A 14,843-nucleotide genomic window follows, 5' to 3' on the forward strand; every position below is an offset into this window, starting at 1 on the left:
AAGTGAAATACGAGTTAAATTTTGGCAGAGAAAAGAGGTGGTTATAAGCTTTGTAATGACAATAAAATTACAGTTATATTTCAAACCATTACAGAGGCATGACCATTTAAACATGGCAATATTTAATGCCTAACTTTGAGGAAAAAACTGAAAGATTTGGATTCATCTGATGATGTCAAGGTGTCTTTTATCCTCACCCACCTACTCTTATTCTCAAAAGGAAGAATGAGAAATCTGTCACCACATTTGTTTGTTGGTGATGTTCTTTTCCTTTGACAATGACAACATCTAAGGAAGGCTTTGTTGTGGGGTTCAGTGGCTGTTCTCCTCAGGAGCCCTGGTAACTCTGATCCTCGCTCAGATCTGCGCACAACTTAGTGATGCACACAGTGACATGCCTTTGAGCCAGAGCATTTTAATGGTTTGTCAGGGAGCTGCTGATATACAGACTGACAGGTATATGAACCAATCAGTGTTTAGTAAGCAAGGTCCATTCCCCCTTAACAGTAAGACCTCTAATACTAAGATTTGCATGGTTCCTAGACAGCCATCTTAACTAATGTCAGGGAGGCAAATAAAGCATGCATTAGAAAAATGGCCATTTAAGCTTAACACTCCTGTATGTGTGGTGATGTGAACGTTAGGGATGTTTTCAAGATATATAACTTCCCCTTGAAAATTACAATAGTAAAAAATATTCATTTTTACAGTTTTGACATTGACATCAAAAACAGGGTACAGGGGAAGGGGCATATTAATGTCTCTAAAATACAGAAACAAAAATATGACAGTTTAAACCAAGTCATGATATTTTTCTAGCTGCACTGGGAGATTTGAATGTATGACTCATCCTGCAATCCCAGGTCACATACTGTATAATTCAATCAAAACCTTGAAATTGCAAACCCACAGCTAAGCAGAGAATTTTCTCCAATGGGTAAAGCAACAGCCCTGTGAGAAAAATAACACAGGTCCCCTTTGGTAGCAGCTTTGACAATCACGACCAGTAAAAGAGTCAGACATATGATTTTTATTCAGTTTACGGCCAGTTTGTAGAGAGCTCACTCCACAAAAAATGCTTTGGTTTTCCAGCAGTAAAAGCCTGTGGGAAAGCTGTTTTCTTCTTCACAATGGCCATCAAAGTAAAGAGAAACAGAAAAGAGAGAGAGTAATCATTTTAAAAATCAAACTCCTGCTGTTTGGGTTGTGGCAGGCATTTGAAAGCCGTGTTTTACCCATGACCCCCTGGTCTGCCTCCTGGGTCAAAGAGGCTGGGATTCTTTGGTCACACCCCCTCTCTACATCTCATTGGCTTTTGGCCTGCCCAGTAATTGTTTATGTGACCAATTGTCCCCTCTCCCAGACAGCATCAGTGTGGTCCTGGATCAGAATCAAAAATTGTAGTTAGAATTGGAGTTAGAATTAGGAGTGGACAAGCTGATTCTAAAACAGTTGGAAAGAGCAGAAAGCACCTGGAACTATGCACGGTGCTGTACACCTATTCTTTAGCCTGCTGTCCTCAGGCCGCCCCTCTCCACATGAGCTGGCACATCCCAGGCTGTCTGTGTGGAGGAAGCTTGTTAGAAGGGTGTTTCCGAGTTCAGGGGCCCATCAAGTATGCAGAGTTATATGGGCTCACAGTCAGTAGTAAGGTCACAGATAGGCTTGGTTCAGCTGGTAACTGAATACCAATCTTTATTGGACTATTTATCTCCTCAGTTAGTCTGCGGTAAATTATGAATGGGGAAAAAGAGTTGTCATAAAAGATTTGTTCTGATATGAAGAAAAGGCAATTTATTTAACCTATTTTAATGAATGTGTTGACAGAATTTAGTTGCTGCTGTTGGAGTTTAATTACTTATTTAGTTACTTATTCTAGGCGCCATTGAGCAACCTATTGCACATGATCAATTTAAGTGAGTGCTTGTTTTATCACTAATTTGTTCAAGGGTCTCAAATAAGGAGAAATTACTTGCAGAAACACCTTCACTTGTATCCTTTTGTTACAACAAACATATTTCCAACAGCCTTTAGCTAAGAGCTTGAAGTGGATGCTTGACACAGTGTCGAGATCAGTGTTGAAGCAGCAGCTCAATCAGGCTTAATTAATTGAGAGCTCAGTTGAAACCAATGGCAGCGTATGTGGTGGGTTCAGACAAGCAGGCCTGAGAAAGGCTGATTTAGAGCAAATGCAGGCTAAATGCTCAGTTCAATATGTGGATCAATATTTTGTGTGTATCGCAAGTCAACAGCAAATGACAACAGTAGCTCATTCAGTATGGATGAGAAATGTATTGATGCTGAGTTAGAGCAAGGTCATTAGGGACTGAGCCAGACAGCTGTGTGCTGCTTCCTGCTGTATGGATTGGACACTTGAGTTCGTAAGTTCAACAGGGATCGTGTCAAAACATGACAACTATGCGATAGTGTGTCCTACTGTCCTTTGTCTGTAGGTCTTCACTCATTGATGTATTTTGTTCTCACTCAGGTCTGGCTTTAATCAACATTGATCCTTTCATTTGAGTCACAGTTAAATACAAGTGCTACTTTCATTCTTCACAAGTACAGTGGGGTGAGCTCAATGGTCACTAATGAGACATCACTAATGAAAAAAAGGTTTGTGCTGAAAAATGCACCACTTGCATGGTATTTTCAAGTCAAAGTTTGGCAGAAATGTTGATTGAACACAGGCATTAATGACTGAGAGACAGCTGAGTTTCAGGTTTATGTCATGGATGGCATAACGGTGAGCGTAACCTGTCACCTTGTTCTTATTTTTGTCTTTCATTGTGTCCTTGTGTGGCTGCAGTTTGTGCCATTTCGGGACTACATGGACCGCACAGGTAACCACGTGCTGAGCATGGCTCGACTGGCCAAGGATGTCCTTGCTGAGATTCCGGACCAGTTCATATCCTACATGAAGTCCCGGGGTATCAAACCCAACCCAGCCCCGCCCCCCTACACTCCCCCCGGACACACCATGCACACGCAGATCTGAGCCACCTTGTCGGGATCGGTGAGGGGGCGTGACCATATGGAGCCCCTTGGAACTCTGGGATCACTGTGGCAATGGAACCAGTCCCACAGGATCTTGCTGAACCTGACGTTCAACGGCACAGTTTTGCTTTTCTGTTCAATATTTTATGTTCTGTTTTGAAATTTGTTTTATCATGGTGAGACAGAAACGAAGGGATTTCTTTGCTCTGATGTTTTTGGTGGCTTGGAGAGATGTGACCATCAGGGAGATTTCTTCTTTTTAAGTTTCTTTTGTGGGGAAGAGCACATATGGAGAACAGGAGGGGCGGAGCAGGAGAAGGAGAAGGGGGGGGATGGAGGGCTGGTGTCAGTGGTTTACAGTCTTGGCTGTCTGTGGTTGTCTAAATGTTCCGGGTGGTGCAACCTGGCTTGGCTCTTTGACGCCGTTCAAAATAATTGTGTTAGAGTGTGTGCATTTGGGTGATGTTCGTAGACACCTCTCTGAATGGAGACTTATGAAATGTCCATATTATGACTTGTAGAGTTTGGAAACTATTTATTATGGGAGGGGAGGGTGGGGGTTGTGGGGGGGGGGGGGTGTAGAAAAGTGTTGAGTCACGTTTTTCATCAAAGTTTTTGGTCTTTGCTATTCTTTTTACATCAGTGATATATACATCCACATTTCCATATATAAGACTAATAATATTATAGCATGGGGCTGTGGAACAGAATGCCCACAAAATTTTATATATATATTTCCCTTTTGCATTGGGGTCCATGGACAAGTGTGAAATCCACAGTGGGAATAATGGAATTGTGCTGGATTAAACCAGCTGTGAAAAATGTCCTTTCCACTTCGCTGAACTTTAAAGAGGAGTCAGCCGAATGTACTCACTGTGCCAGAAGAAGCACAAACCCCATGCCACAGAGCGATGATCAGAATACCCCAAACCAACGGCAAACCAGCACAACAACAACAAAAGTAACGTACACATGAGTGTAAATAAACTTTCAGAAGCATGCCAGGGAGGGACTTCGTGACACAGGGTAGTGTCACTCCCCTTTGCTCAGTATTTAGCACAAACAGGGGCTGCTGCAGGGTGAATGGGTGTTATACTCTCCACATGTCATTCAGCCATCTCTCCGCAGTCTTGGCGAGTGTGCTGGAGGACTGGACACAAGCACATACTTACATACCTACACTGCACTGACTAGAGCAGGCCTTTTGTCTGGCTTGGCTTGTCAGCTTGCGTAAATATAAAAGAACCAATTTCTACAATGACATAAGATGTCCTTGGAAAACACCCTTCTGCACAGGTACGAGAGAGGACATCAGTGGTGAATTGAGCGTGGTATAGCTAATGGGCAATTCCCAAGATGCTCCATAGCTCATTCAAGATGCAAGCACTCCCTTCTTCTGAAAATAGTGCATAACACAGCTGTGACATGTAATGTATTGGGACCATAAGTGACCTGGTCTGTTCTGTGCTTATTGTTGGGTTTAGATGTGCTTAGCGCTATTGAACAGCAACAGTTGCGCTCAGTGTCTGGTGATCTGTTTGGTCTCCTGACCAATGCATTTGGTGACTTCTAGACAAAGCAGAACCTGTCACAGCTGTCACCAAGGGAAATGGTAAAGCAGCACAAGAAGCACATTGACTTACACCGAGTCTCCCTGTCAGGTTCTGTTTGCAGTTTTGGGGAAATTGGGGAAACTGTACTGTATGTAGCCATTACACTGCACACATTCACACATTCATTCATCGATTCTAGCTCATAAGGGGCTAGATCAAACCTGTTAGATCACTTGAGAGTACTGTTTCCCTCAACAAAAGTTTAACTTGAAACTTAAATGGAAGGAAAAGGGCAAGGCTAATTTGCTGTAGTGATTTTACATGGTTGGCATATTATGAGAAATACACGCCCCCTTTGTTCTTTGAAGCCAACTAAATATGCATGCTAATGGTGTTTTAAAGCCTTTCAAGGGAATTAACAAGCAGTCATCTTCAATAAAGATTGGTTCATCCACAGTGCAAGGTCTTTTTTCATCTAATATGCAGAGTGACCTGCCCCGCAATTTTAACTGTGGGCCTGTTTTTAATGGAGTTGTTCTTCTCTCTTAATTTAATAAACTGGAGAAGAACGGAATACTAAACACGAACAAGCTATCAGTGTTTAGCCAAACAGAGGGGCACAAGACCCCAGCTTTTCTACACTTCAACTGCACGACTGTTCCCTATGGAGCTTGGAGGGAACACTGTGGTTTCCACTTTAGTGATTTGAATTAATCTTTGCATTAATCTATTGGAGCAGAGTCAGCAGCACAGGTTGCCCCAATGGTAGCCATTGCAGCCGAGGTCACATGACTGGACTTGACATGAAACATTCTCCAAAAAGTACTTTCAGAACACCCGGCTAGTAATATCATGAACCGTATGCTTCTGACTCGAGGCTCCTCTGTGTAAAGAATAGGAAAACCGATCAGCTTCTCCCTGCATAAGGGGATTTGTACTGTTTTGTAAATCATATGCCATTTATCAAAGCAGCTCTCTTATGGTCTTCACTAATTTTTCCAGTTCCGGAATGATTCAAAAGTTGCCATTGTATGGGGGAAAAAAAAACAGAACTCTTAATTTATACATGTCTTTTCAATTGCCCATTTCCAAAAGTATATTTTAATGAAAGATGATATCAATTGCTCATTCACATGGGTAATCTGTTCATCAGTCCATAATATTTTACTCTGAATAACATTCATACCTTTTTGTATTTTCTAGGAGCTCATTATGCATGTAATTGTATCAGGCTATTTTGGGGGCATAATTAAAAAGGACGAGCAGAGAGAGAGAGAGAGAGAGGGATAGAGTGAAGAAGTACTGACAAAAACACACCATCTTTCCTGAGCTCTCTCTAGGTCTAATGGCAAATCTGCATTAAAGAGCACCCTGGTTTACCTATCCTGCATGACATACTATGAGTAACCCTTTATAGATGAGACAATTGAAGATCCATAGATTGCATTTTTTTCATTGTAAGAATGGTTCTGACTCAACTGTCTGATTCAGAACAGCAAACTCAGTGCCACTTATCCTAATGTGTTTTAAATTTATAGTATTAGCAATTTTTCCAAAGCTGTTGTGAACTTGGAGTGAGTTTTTAATCTTGTGAGCTATTCCATACTCATTCCCACCCCATCCCTGTGTCATGGTAATCAGTTCAAATGAAACACTCTGTTGTGTTAAGAGTAGTTAAAAGTAAATCTTATGGCAACGTACTTCTGTTGGCATTTATGTTCACATTTAGGAATATGGATATTTATGACCTACAGTAATGTGTGAGAGGTGTCACCACGAGGAGCTCGCGGTGAGACCTGATTGTGGTCATTCAGCCATACGTGAAGAGCGTGCTCGACATCCAGTGCCAACATCTGTAACATACAAATACCATCCCATATGGGAAACGTGCATGTTAGTGCCAAAATGGCAGCCAGGTCAGTGGACTGTTTACCTTTTCTCTTTACTTATGCCCTGCCATGAGCACTCGCTAAGTAATTGGTTTGTTTCTGATAAGAGTATTCTAATGGAATCTATAGCCACCCAGCATGTCTCCTTAACATTTTTTTCCTCCTTAAGATCTAATGGTTTTTTCTTTTCCTCCTCATCTTGGTTGTTGACCTCGGTGGGTCTCTACTTTGCATGGTGAATTTTTTCAGACCAAACTTTGTTGTACATTATTGTTGTCATAAAGGTGGGTTGTGCAATGCTTTGTATTGGATTGCCTTAAATGAGAATTAATAAAAGAAATTAATACTTTTACAAAAAGACCTAGAGGTGCATTTATTCTGATTAGATCATTTTTTCATTTTTTTTTATTTTTAATAAGCAAACAATTTATTTGCACAATAAATATGGCATTACACAGCCTTTGTTCAAACAAGCAAACTGCCCTGTATGAAATCAACTGCATCACTATACCTGTATGTATTTTACAATGCGATGCATTAGCTGTGTAAAGCCTCCATACAATACTGCCTATTTTATAACGTTTCCGCATTGTCAGAATATCACAAAGGCCTGAATGTAGCGAGTGGGTGAGTACCTATCCAATTAACAGTCCTCTGACTGGTAAAATGTCTATTCTGTCACCTACTCTGAGTGCGTAATGAGAACTTGGGCCACACACTGAACGAAATCGATAGAATCCTTATCTGACACCGCGCCGATGGTACCCTGGGACCGGCAGCGCAGCACTCCACTGACACCGTCCCCTCCAATGGGTTACCTGTGAGTGCCCTTGAGTTTTGGCAGGCGGACGCCACCTTTGTGCCAGCCCTGCACCAGCTGCTGCCCTGACCATGGCATACTCGCGGGGAAGAGCAGGGAAGCACAGGTGTACTGCTGCACTTCACCAGCTCACACTCATAGCGGATAACAAGGTGAATGGTGAAGAGAGATAAATCCACTTTTTCCTCTTTAGTGTCCCTGGCAGCTTGTGATCATACTCCCACGCTGCTACATGACCAGATCTGTTTTACTTTTGTGTTTTCTGTGGCTGATGGCGCTGTATCGATACGCAGATTCTGCAAAGTCAGCTCAAGCCAGTTTTGAGGAGTTTGCAAATGAGATGTCAAGTTTTGCAAATCCGTCTTCGTTTGAATAACAGATTTTCCATTACACATGGAGCTGATGAAATGCCTTAACAGACAGCTTTCAAGGATGCGTCCTTGGGATTTTTTTTTATTCATTATTTTTCTGACTAAATGAATTTTTCAGAATCGATACTCAATTTTCACATACTAAGCAAATATGAAGAAGTTCTTTCAACAAAGCCGCTGGGACATAAAGAAAAGATTGTTTGAAAAGTTACACCTTGGCAGTGCTCCACGGATCTGATGGGCGTTTACTCCTGGTGACCTGAGGTGATACTGCAGAGGGATACAAGACAGAGGGAAGCCTCGGTTTTCATCACAGTCTGGTTTTTATCCCTCCACGGCAGAAACTGGGGTTGAACGAAGACGAATACACTGAAAGCCTGGCTGTGCCGTCACAAGGAGCATGGCTCATCCTCACAGTTTGGCAGCAGTCAGGGAAGGCCCCAATAACCTGCACTCTCTGTGGGGATTATGGGTCAAAGCCTTGGAGGAAGGTGTGGTTTTATATGAATAAAAATCTTGCAGGTTCAGTTCCCATTCTTCATTAGAAACAAACACATGGGGCAAACGGAATGAGACATTTTTTTTACAAGGGGGTTGTTTTACAAGCATCTCTTCCTTACTCACCGTGCACAGGCACCATTTTGTCACTGTAATTGGCACGCCTTTTGCTATGCTTCAAGCCCTGAAGGCTTTCAGAACAGACTTCAGCAAAGCATGAGTGTGACAGAGAATGTGTGTGAGCTGGTTAGCCTATGGAAAACAGTACACCCAGCTAGTTACAGCCAGTCAGCACCTCAGTCATACTTTACTACTTACATTTATGTACCTTTCAAATCTTTGAGATGTGTTAAGTTACAACAGGAAACAAGTGGCTAAGACCTAATGTTAATAGGCATTTCCTGTTAGACATTCTGGCCATTTCAGCATTGATCCAACCTGTTCTGTCTCTGTCTCATTTTACATGCAAACTGGTAATCAATGCATAATAGGACTGCTGTTATCACACTCTCATAATCAGCATGAACTTGTTCCAGCCAAACTGACACCAAGCACCTTTTAAACTATCATTCTTTCACTAATGCATTTTTCTCTTTCTCCCTCAGTTAAATGAGATGCTTTGCTATGCACCTGGGACAGGGTGAAATGTACACCTGGGGCAGGTGAGCAGGTGTTACTGCCATACATCACACTGAAATAATTGAAGAAGACAGAGAGTGGTTAAATGAGACAAGTGCCATGCTCCTGGGTGTTACAGGGTGGCGTGATTGATGTGGGTCTGCAGATTCGGAAGCACCCCTGAATTCTGCTCTCATATGTGGTGCAACTGATATATTTGATATATTTGCTGGTTGCGTCCATTAATCTCTACATATGAGGCCACTCATAAAAACAAAAAACAAGCAGTGGAAAGCCACTGTTTAGAGTATGTTCTTGAGTCAGCATCAGAAAGAACAATGAAATAAATCTAACGACATTGTAAATGTCACTACAAAACTGAAAATATGACATTGACTGAACAAATGTTCTTACATAAAAAGGAATATCTCTGTGATACTGTTTAAATCTGCTCCAAGCTTCAAAGAAAAACATTCAGTAGAATGTCAGTTATTCATCAAAAAAACTTTTGAAATATTTTTGCTTTCTTTTCAAAGCTTGTACTACTGAAAAACTAAGGTGTGATTTTATTTAATTACACCAGAGAAATTCTCATTGAGGATTTCACCAGACACATGAAATTTGTATGGTGTTTGAAAGGTTGGGAAAGGACGTCCCTGGAAATTGGGATTCATTTAGATGTTTGAATCACTCTCTATGATGCTGTGCCCTGCAGCTTGCCACAAAACCCCCTAGTCATTACAGGACTGGCTACTGACCACACGACGGACCATCTTGCCAGTGGTGGTTAGCATATTAAGGAGCTGCTGTTGAGTAAAGCAGGGCATTGTTGTTTAGCACATTAAGGAGCAGTTGAGTAGATGACATCATCATTGTTAGGTAAAGCAACAGTCTGTTCTGTTGGGTATATTAAAGCATTGTTGTTAGCTAAATTAAGACTCTGCTCTGTTGAGTACATTAAAGCATTGTTTGTGGGTAAGTGAAGTCCACTCCAGGGCCTCGGACTAATGACAGGCTGGGACTTTTTCCCTGGAGGGCAGGGGGGGGTTGGGGGGTGGTGGTGTGTAGGCAGTCAGCTGGTCCCCCCGCCCCTTTTGCAGCCCCCATGTATATTCTGCTCCCTGCAGGGGCTTGGATTCTTCACCAGTACTGAACTGACAACCTGCCGGAACTGCAGTGCTACATCGGTAAAACGTACAATTTATAAAGTGCTGACAATAATGAATGCTTTCTTCTCATTTCTCCACACTATTAAAATTACTGCTAAAATTAGTGGTGGCATTTAGTAGAATTAGTTATTACAATTATAACTATTATTAGTATTAGCAGCGGTACCGGTGCCAGTGCCAGTCCCCTGGGGTGACTGTATGTGATGACCTGCTTTTCTGATTGTGTGTTTATTTTTATCCTGTCCGGCCCTCGTATCCCTCCCATTCACGGCCCTTTCTGCCTGCTTTTAATGGAGCTGTCCCGGTCCAGCCATGCCTCACCATCAGGAGCATAAACGCACTGCCTCTGAGCCCCCGGCAGGGTGAAACGCGCGGTGACACAGCGCAGAGCGGCTAACCCAATAAAGCAACGGGTAAAAGTGCATTCTGCGGCGTTATCGAGCCGCATAAAGCAAACACCGAGCGTCCCTCACAGCGCTCAAACAGAGTAATGGGTGCATTGTCGAGCGAGCGGATGCTCCCAGCAAGGAAGAGGCTCTGCCAATTCAAATCTGGACAAAAGTGCTCTCCGCACACAGAACCTCAGGAGCAAACGGTGCCCATCGATCCAGGAGCCCATGCAATTTCCTGCAATCACAGCCAAGGCAAAGGCATATTCCTCTGAAGGTAAAAAATAAAGAGTGAGAGACGAGCATGTCACTGCTCCTCAGGCAGTGGCTAATGCAGTTAGGATGTGTGTGTGTGTGTGTGTGTGTGTGTGTGTGTGTGTGTGTGTGTGTGTGTGTGTGTGTGTGTGTGTGTGTGTGTGTGCGCGCATGTGTGTGTGTGTGTGTGTATGTGTATGTGTGCCTGCGTGCGTGCGTACGTGTGTGTGTGTGCGTGTGTGCCTGCGTGCCTACATGCCTGTGTATATGTGCATGTGTGTGTGTATGCATGTGGAAGGGGGGTTTTTGTGGTGGCAGTGACAGCCAGAGCTGGATATAGATATATAATATATGTAAATCAATGTCTTTCCAGTGCACACCCAGAGACTCTACACTCATCATCCTCTCACTATCAGCTAAATAAGGTTTAAGAGGAACGTTCAGTTTTTCAATCCTATTTGCAGAAAAAAAAATATTTCAGTTAAAAGCATAATTAAAATACTCTCACAGGCATCCATTCACTCATGGAGGCAGCCATGGATTTCATACTGTTCTGACTGTGAGCAGCTCTGGGTGATGAACCTGTGTAACAGTAGGGGGTTGTCAATCAAGGACAGACATTCCAGTGACTGTATATCTGTGTGAGTCTGTGCAGTCAGCACGGGTGTGTCTGAGAGGTAAAGCTCTTATCCTGAAAACAACTGGCAGTTAGACCTGGATTCAATCCACTCCAGCTCTTAACTTTGACTCACAGTTAAAACAAGCCTCACACTTATTCTGCATGAAATCAGTCCGACGAGTTCAGTGGTCACTAGAGCTAATGAAAGCAATTGTGTTTGTACTGGGGGAAAAAGGAGCACTTACACATTTGTCTACGAGCGAGAGTTCAGAATGAGTGTTGATTGAATCCAGGCCTTGGCAGTCCAGTGATACAGATGTACTCAGCTTATGGCTGAGGGCCCCTGCTCCTGGATATGGAGGTGAGAGGCCATTTGAAGGATGGCGAATGCCATGCATTTGCATCTTTAATTATTGCATTTTCCTCTCTCCCCACGTCCTGACAACTGTATTTTGAGGATATCTGAGGAGAGCTAATGCCCTCTGCTAAGGCTCTTTGCTCTCTCCATGGGTTTGTGGGAGCCAATCAAATTAACTTTTGGCTGTCAGGTTGTTATCAGATTGTTGAAAAGCTTGTGATCAAGGGTGGGGGTGCAGATATAGAATTACTAGATTGTCTCTATCCAATGGTTGTGCATGACAATTCTAATCTGGTGATTCTATATCAGGAGGGGGAGGAGTGAAACCGCAGGACATTCTTTCCTGTATCTCTCCAGCAGGCCAGGGAATGGAGCCAACCATTGTACCTCTTCTGTCTGCAGAATGTATGCCCTTGATGAAAATAGATTCATTATCTGTTGGCACCCTGTATTGGCAGTGTGTCCCTCACGGATAGTTTTACCACTAGCAGACCATTATCCTCGGGTCCTTAAGAATGGTGATTCTCCCAGAGGTTCTGGAATGCTAAAAGGAGAATGAAGCATTCTGCAGAGGTTTCAGAGTCTGCACACATTACTCTTTCTCAGTCTCACCCTCTCCTCAGCTCTCTGTCACTTATTCATTTCTCCACCCCTCCTGCATATACCAGATTCCCACAGAGGTCATTGCAGATCTCTCCATAATGTGACTTAGCTGCTCTTAAGACAGAGTTAAGCAAACAGCTCAGAAAGTCTTGGTACAGTAATGTTTTGCTTCAAAGGTGCTATTGGAAGTGGAGTGTACAAATGCAAAACAGCTAACAGTGAGCAACGTCACAAAATTAAAGGCAGGGAAAGGTTCTCAAACATGGGTCTCGTCTCACCATGTCAGCAATTCGCTGAATTCCAAACAACAGTCAAACAGCTCCTGTTGATGGGTGATAAGCACTCCTCCACACCGGCGGAAAGCTCAGAGAACAGTATCACCTGGATCAGGTGAGGTTGTTTCTCACATAGAGGTTTGAAGTTATAATCAGCAAATATAAGAGGGTAGAAAATATAAGAGAGTAAGAAGTACAGTGCAAGACACAGTTCAGCCCAACTAGGCTATTCACTAACCAGGTTGAACTGAATTTGACAAAATTCTGTATGCATTGTAAACCTTTTGATTTGTGAAGGCTTGTTTTGTTGTTGTAGATGAGATGAGTGTGCTTGTTCTGATTTCTGTAAACTTTAGCCATGTATTATGACATAATGTGAGAGAAAGTAAGAAGGAAACAGGCAAAATATCATACTTCGTATCAGCTTTGATTAGAGCTATAGAACGTTTGTAGTATTTGCAGAAAAAAAAACACTTTTTACCGAAAACTGTGTAAACTCAGAAATGAAGCCATCCTGTTTCACTGCCAAAGTCACTGCAATGCGCTGATTCACCTGGGATACTTTCTGTATTTTATAATGCCACAGTTTCTAAATTTCCCTCCTTTTTTGTGTTTTGTTTGTTCTTGTTGATTGGCTGCTGTTGCTGAACCATTCATGCTGTCCTTCCCACAATTCTCTGGGGCGTGATTCACAGAGAGAAACGGAGGCTAGATATTTTGAAACCATGACAGTTTCTGTTGTAGATACAGGATGACAAATTTCATTAAAAATCATGAAAGGACTGATGTGATCCTGTGTAATACTAACTTGATTTGATCCTACATACTTTCTTCCATATTCTAATATCTCTATCTGGAAAAAAGCTTGACCAGTGGGTTTGTATGGAATGCTTTTTGAAGTAAAATGCATATGCATGTTCCACAGCAGCAGTGCCACAATGTAACTAGAGGAGCACCAGGGTAACAACAGTCATTTTTGTCACAAAACTGGTGGGAAACAGAAACTTTGCCTAGATTTCATTAGAAGACTTGAGGAACAAGGCCCTGCTTTCCTGGCGTAGTTGCCATTGAGCAACTTTTATCTTTCCTCTTTAAGAATCAATGCACAGTTGTGAATAAATAGGGAAGGGGTTCAAGGTGAGGTCAAAGGAACTTGGTGAAGTCCATGCAGAAGGACTACATCTATAGGGATGCATAGTTTCCTTTAGAGAAATGCTCCTCTGGGATCTGGTGGTTTGCTCAAGAGGACTTCCTCTCTGGGAATGTGTGGTTTCCTCTAGAGGACTAAATCCCTAAGAATGTGTGGTTTTGTCTGCAGGACCGCTTTGAAACAGGCTGAGCAGATGATAACAAATAATTCATTCCTTTTCACTAGGGTGAGAGTTAAACTTTTTCATTGTTTGATCCTTTTGTTTCTGTTTGGGTATGTTTGTTTAAGCTGCTTTACACAGAAAGTTCACATTTTCTGTGTGCAGGGATACTTAAAGACACTGCATCAGCTGACTGCATTCTTCTTCACATTAAATTGATTTTTTCAATGCAAGTTCAAAATACCTTGTTTACAAAGACTATGTCTATTAGATGAAAAATTGTTTCTGTGTGTTGAATATTCCCTTACAAACCTCGACTTTCATAAACTCTGTTTGAGAGTTCACACATTGTTATCCCCCAAATTACTGCTGTGAATACAATACTGATCACACTAACACAATGTGAATGATCAAACTGTAGGCCTTGCGAGTCATCATGGAGAAGTGCCTCTGTGTAAGACAAAAAAAAAACCCATTAATGATAACACATTTATTTTAGCTGATTTTGGGATTTAATTGGGACGGAGGTGCTCAGGGGTCAAAGCTGAAACTGTTCATTTAGCCTCTATGCCTGGGGAAGCATGCACTCAGATCCCGGCACCATTCACGCCTTTCACTGCTGAAGAGGTGGGGTTGTAAGGGAGGAGAGAGAGTGGATCCCATTTGGACTGGGTGCGCTCTGCCCTGCGTGGTAAAAAGGGAGGCGATAGTGTGGTTCCCATTTAGACTGGCAGGAGACACTGGCTTTCAGCTCAGCACCTGGATAGAGGCCTCAGGGCAAAAGGGACTACATACACGCTTCAGTGTCCTGCTGTGGGTTTGATCCATGATGACATGAAAGGCATGTGCAAAGAAAACACGGCTGGAGTATGGAGCAACACAGCAAATGTAGGATTTCCAATGTTGTTGCATCCCATGAATCATGAGTGGCTAGATGTATTACGCCTCCCTCAGACAGCATTGCAACCCCAATCAATCCGATGTGCGCCTGGTCCATCCAATGGGACACATTCCCTGGGTTTAATTAGCTTGAGTCTGGGATAAATAGATGTGTAAAACGATAACAGTAAGCTACATGTTGACAGCGTTGTCCTTATCATGACCTCACAAGCTCCTTAA

General features: G+C 42.6%; 1 protein-coding gene across 1 annotated transcript in view; it reads left to right on the forward strand.

The window, feature by feature from the left end:
* The window catches only part of cpne5a (copine Va), a 109,505-nt gene extending 106,120 nt beyond the window's left edge, over positions 1-3,385 (forward strand). Inside the window, exon 20 of the mRNA XM_036532794.1 lies at positions 2,810-3,385. Within this exon, the coding sequence (XP_036388687.1) occupies positions 2,810-2,998 (189 nt within the window). The 3' untranslated portion in view covers positions 2,999-3,385. The remainder of the gene's footprint in view (positions 1-2,809) is intronic.
* Positions 3,386-14,843: the final 11,458 nt, after the last annotated feature.

The sequence above is a fragment of the Megalops cyprinoides genome, chromosome 7, assembly GCF_013368585.1.
Source record: "Megalops cyprinoides isolate fMegCyp1 chromosome 7, fMegCyp1.pri, whole genome shotgun sequence".
Classification (NCBI taxonomy): Eukaryota; Metazoa; Chordata; class Actinopteri; order Elopiformes; family Megalopidae; genus Megalops; species Megalops cyprinoides.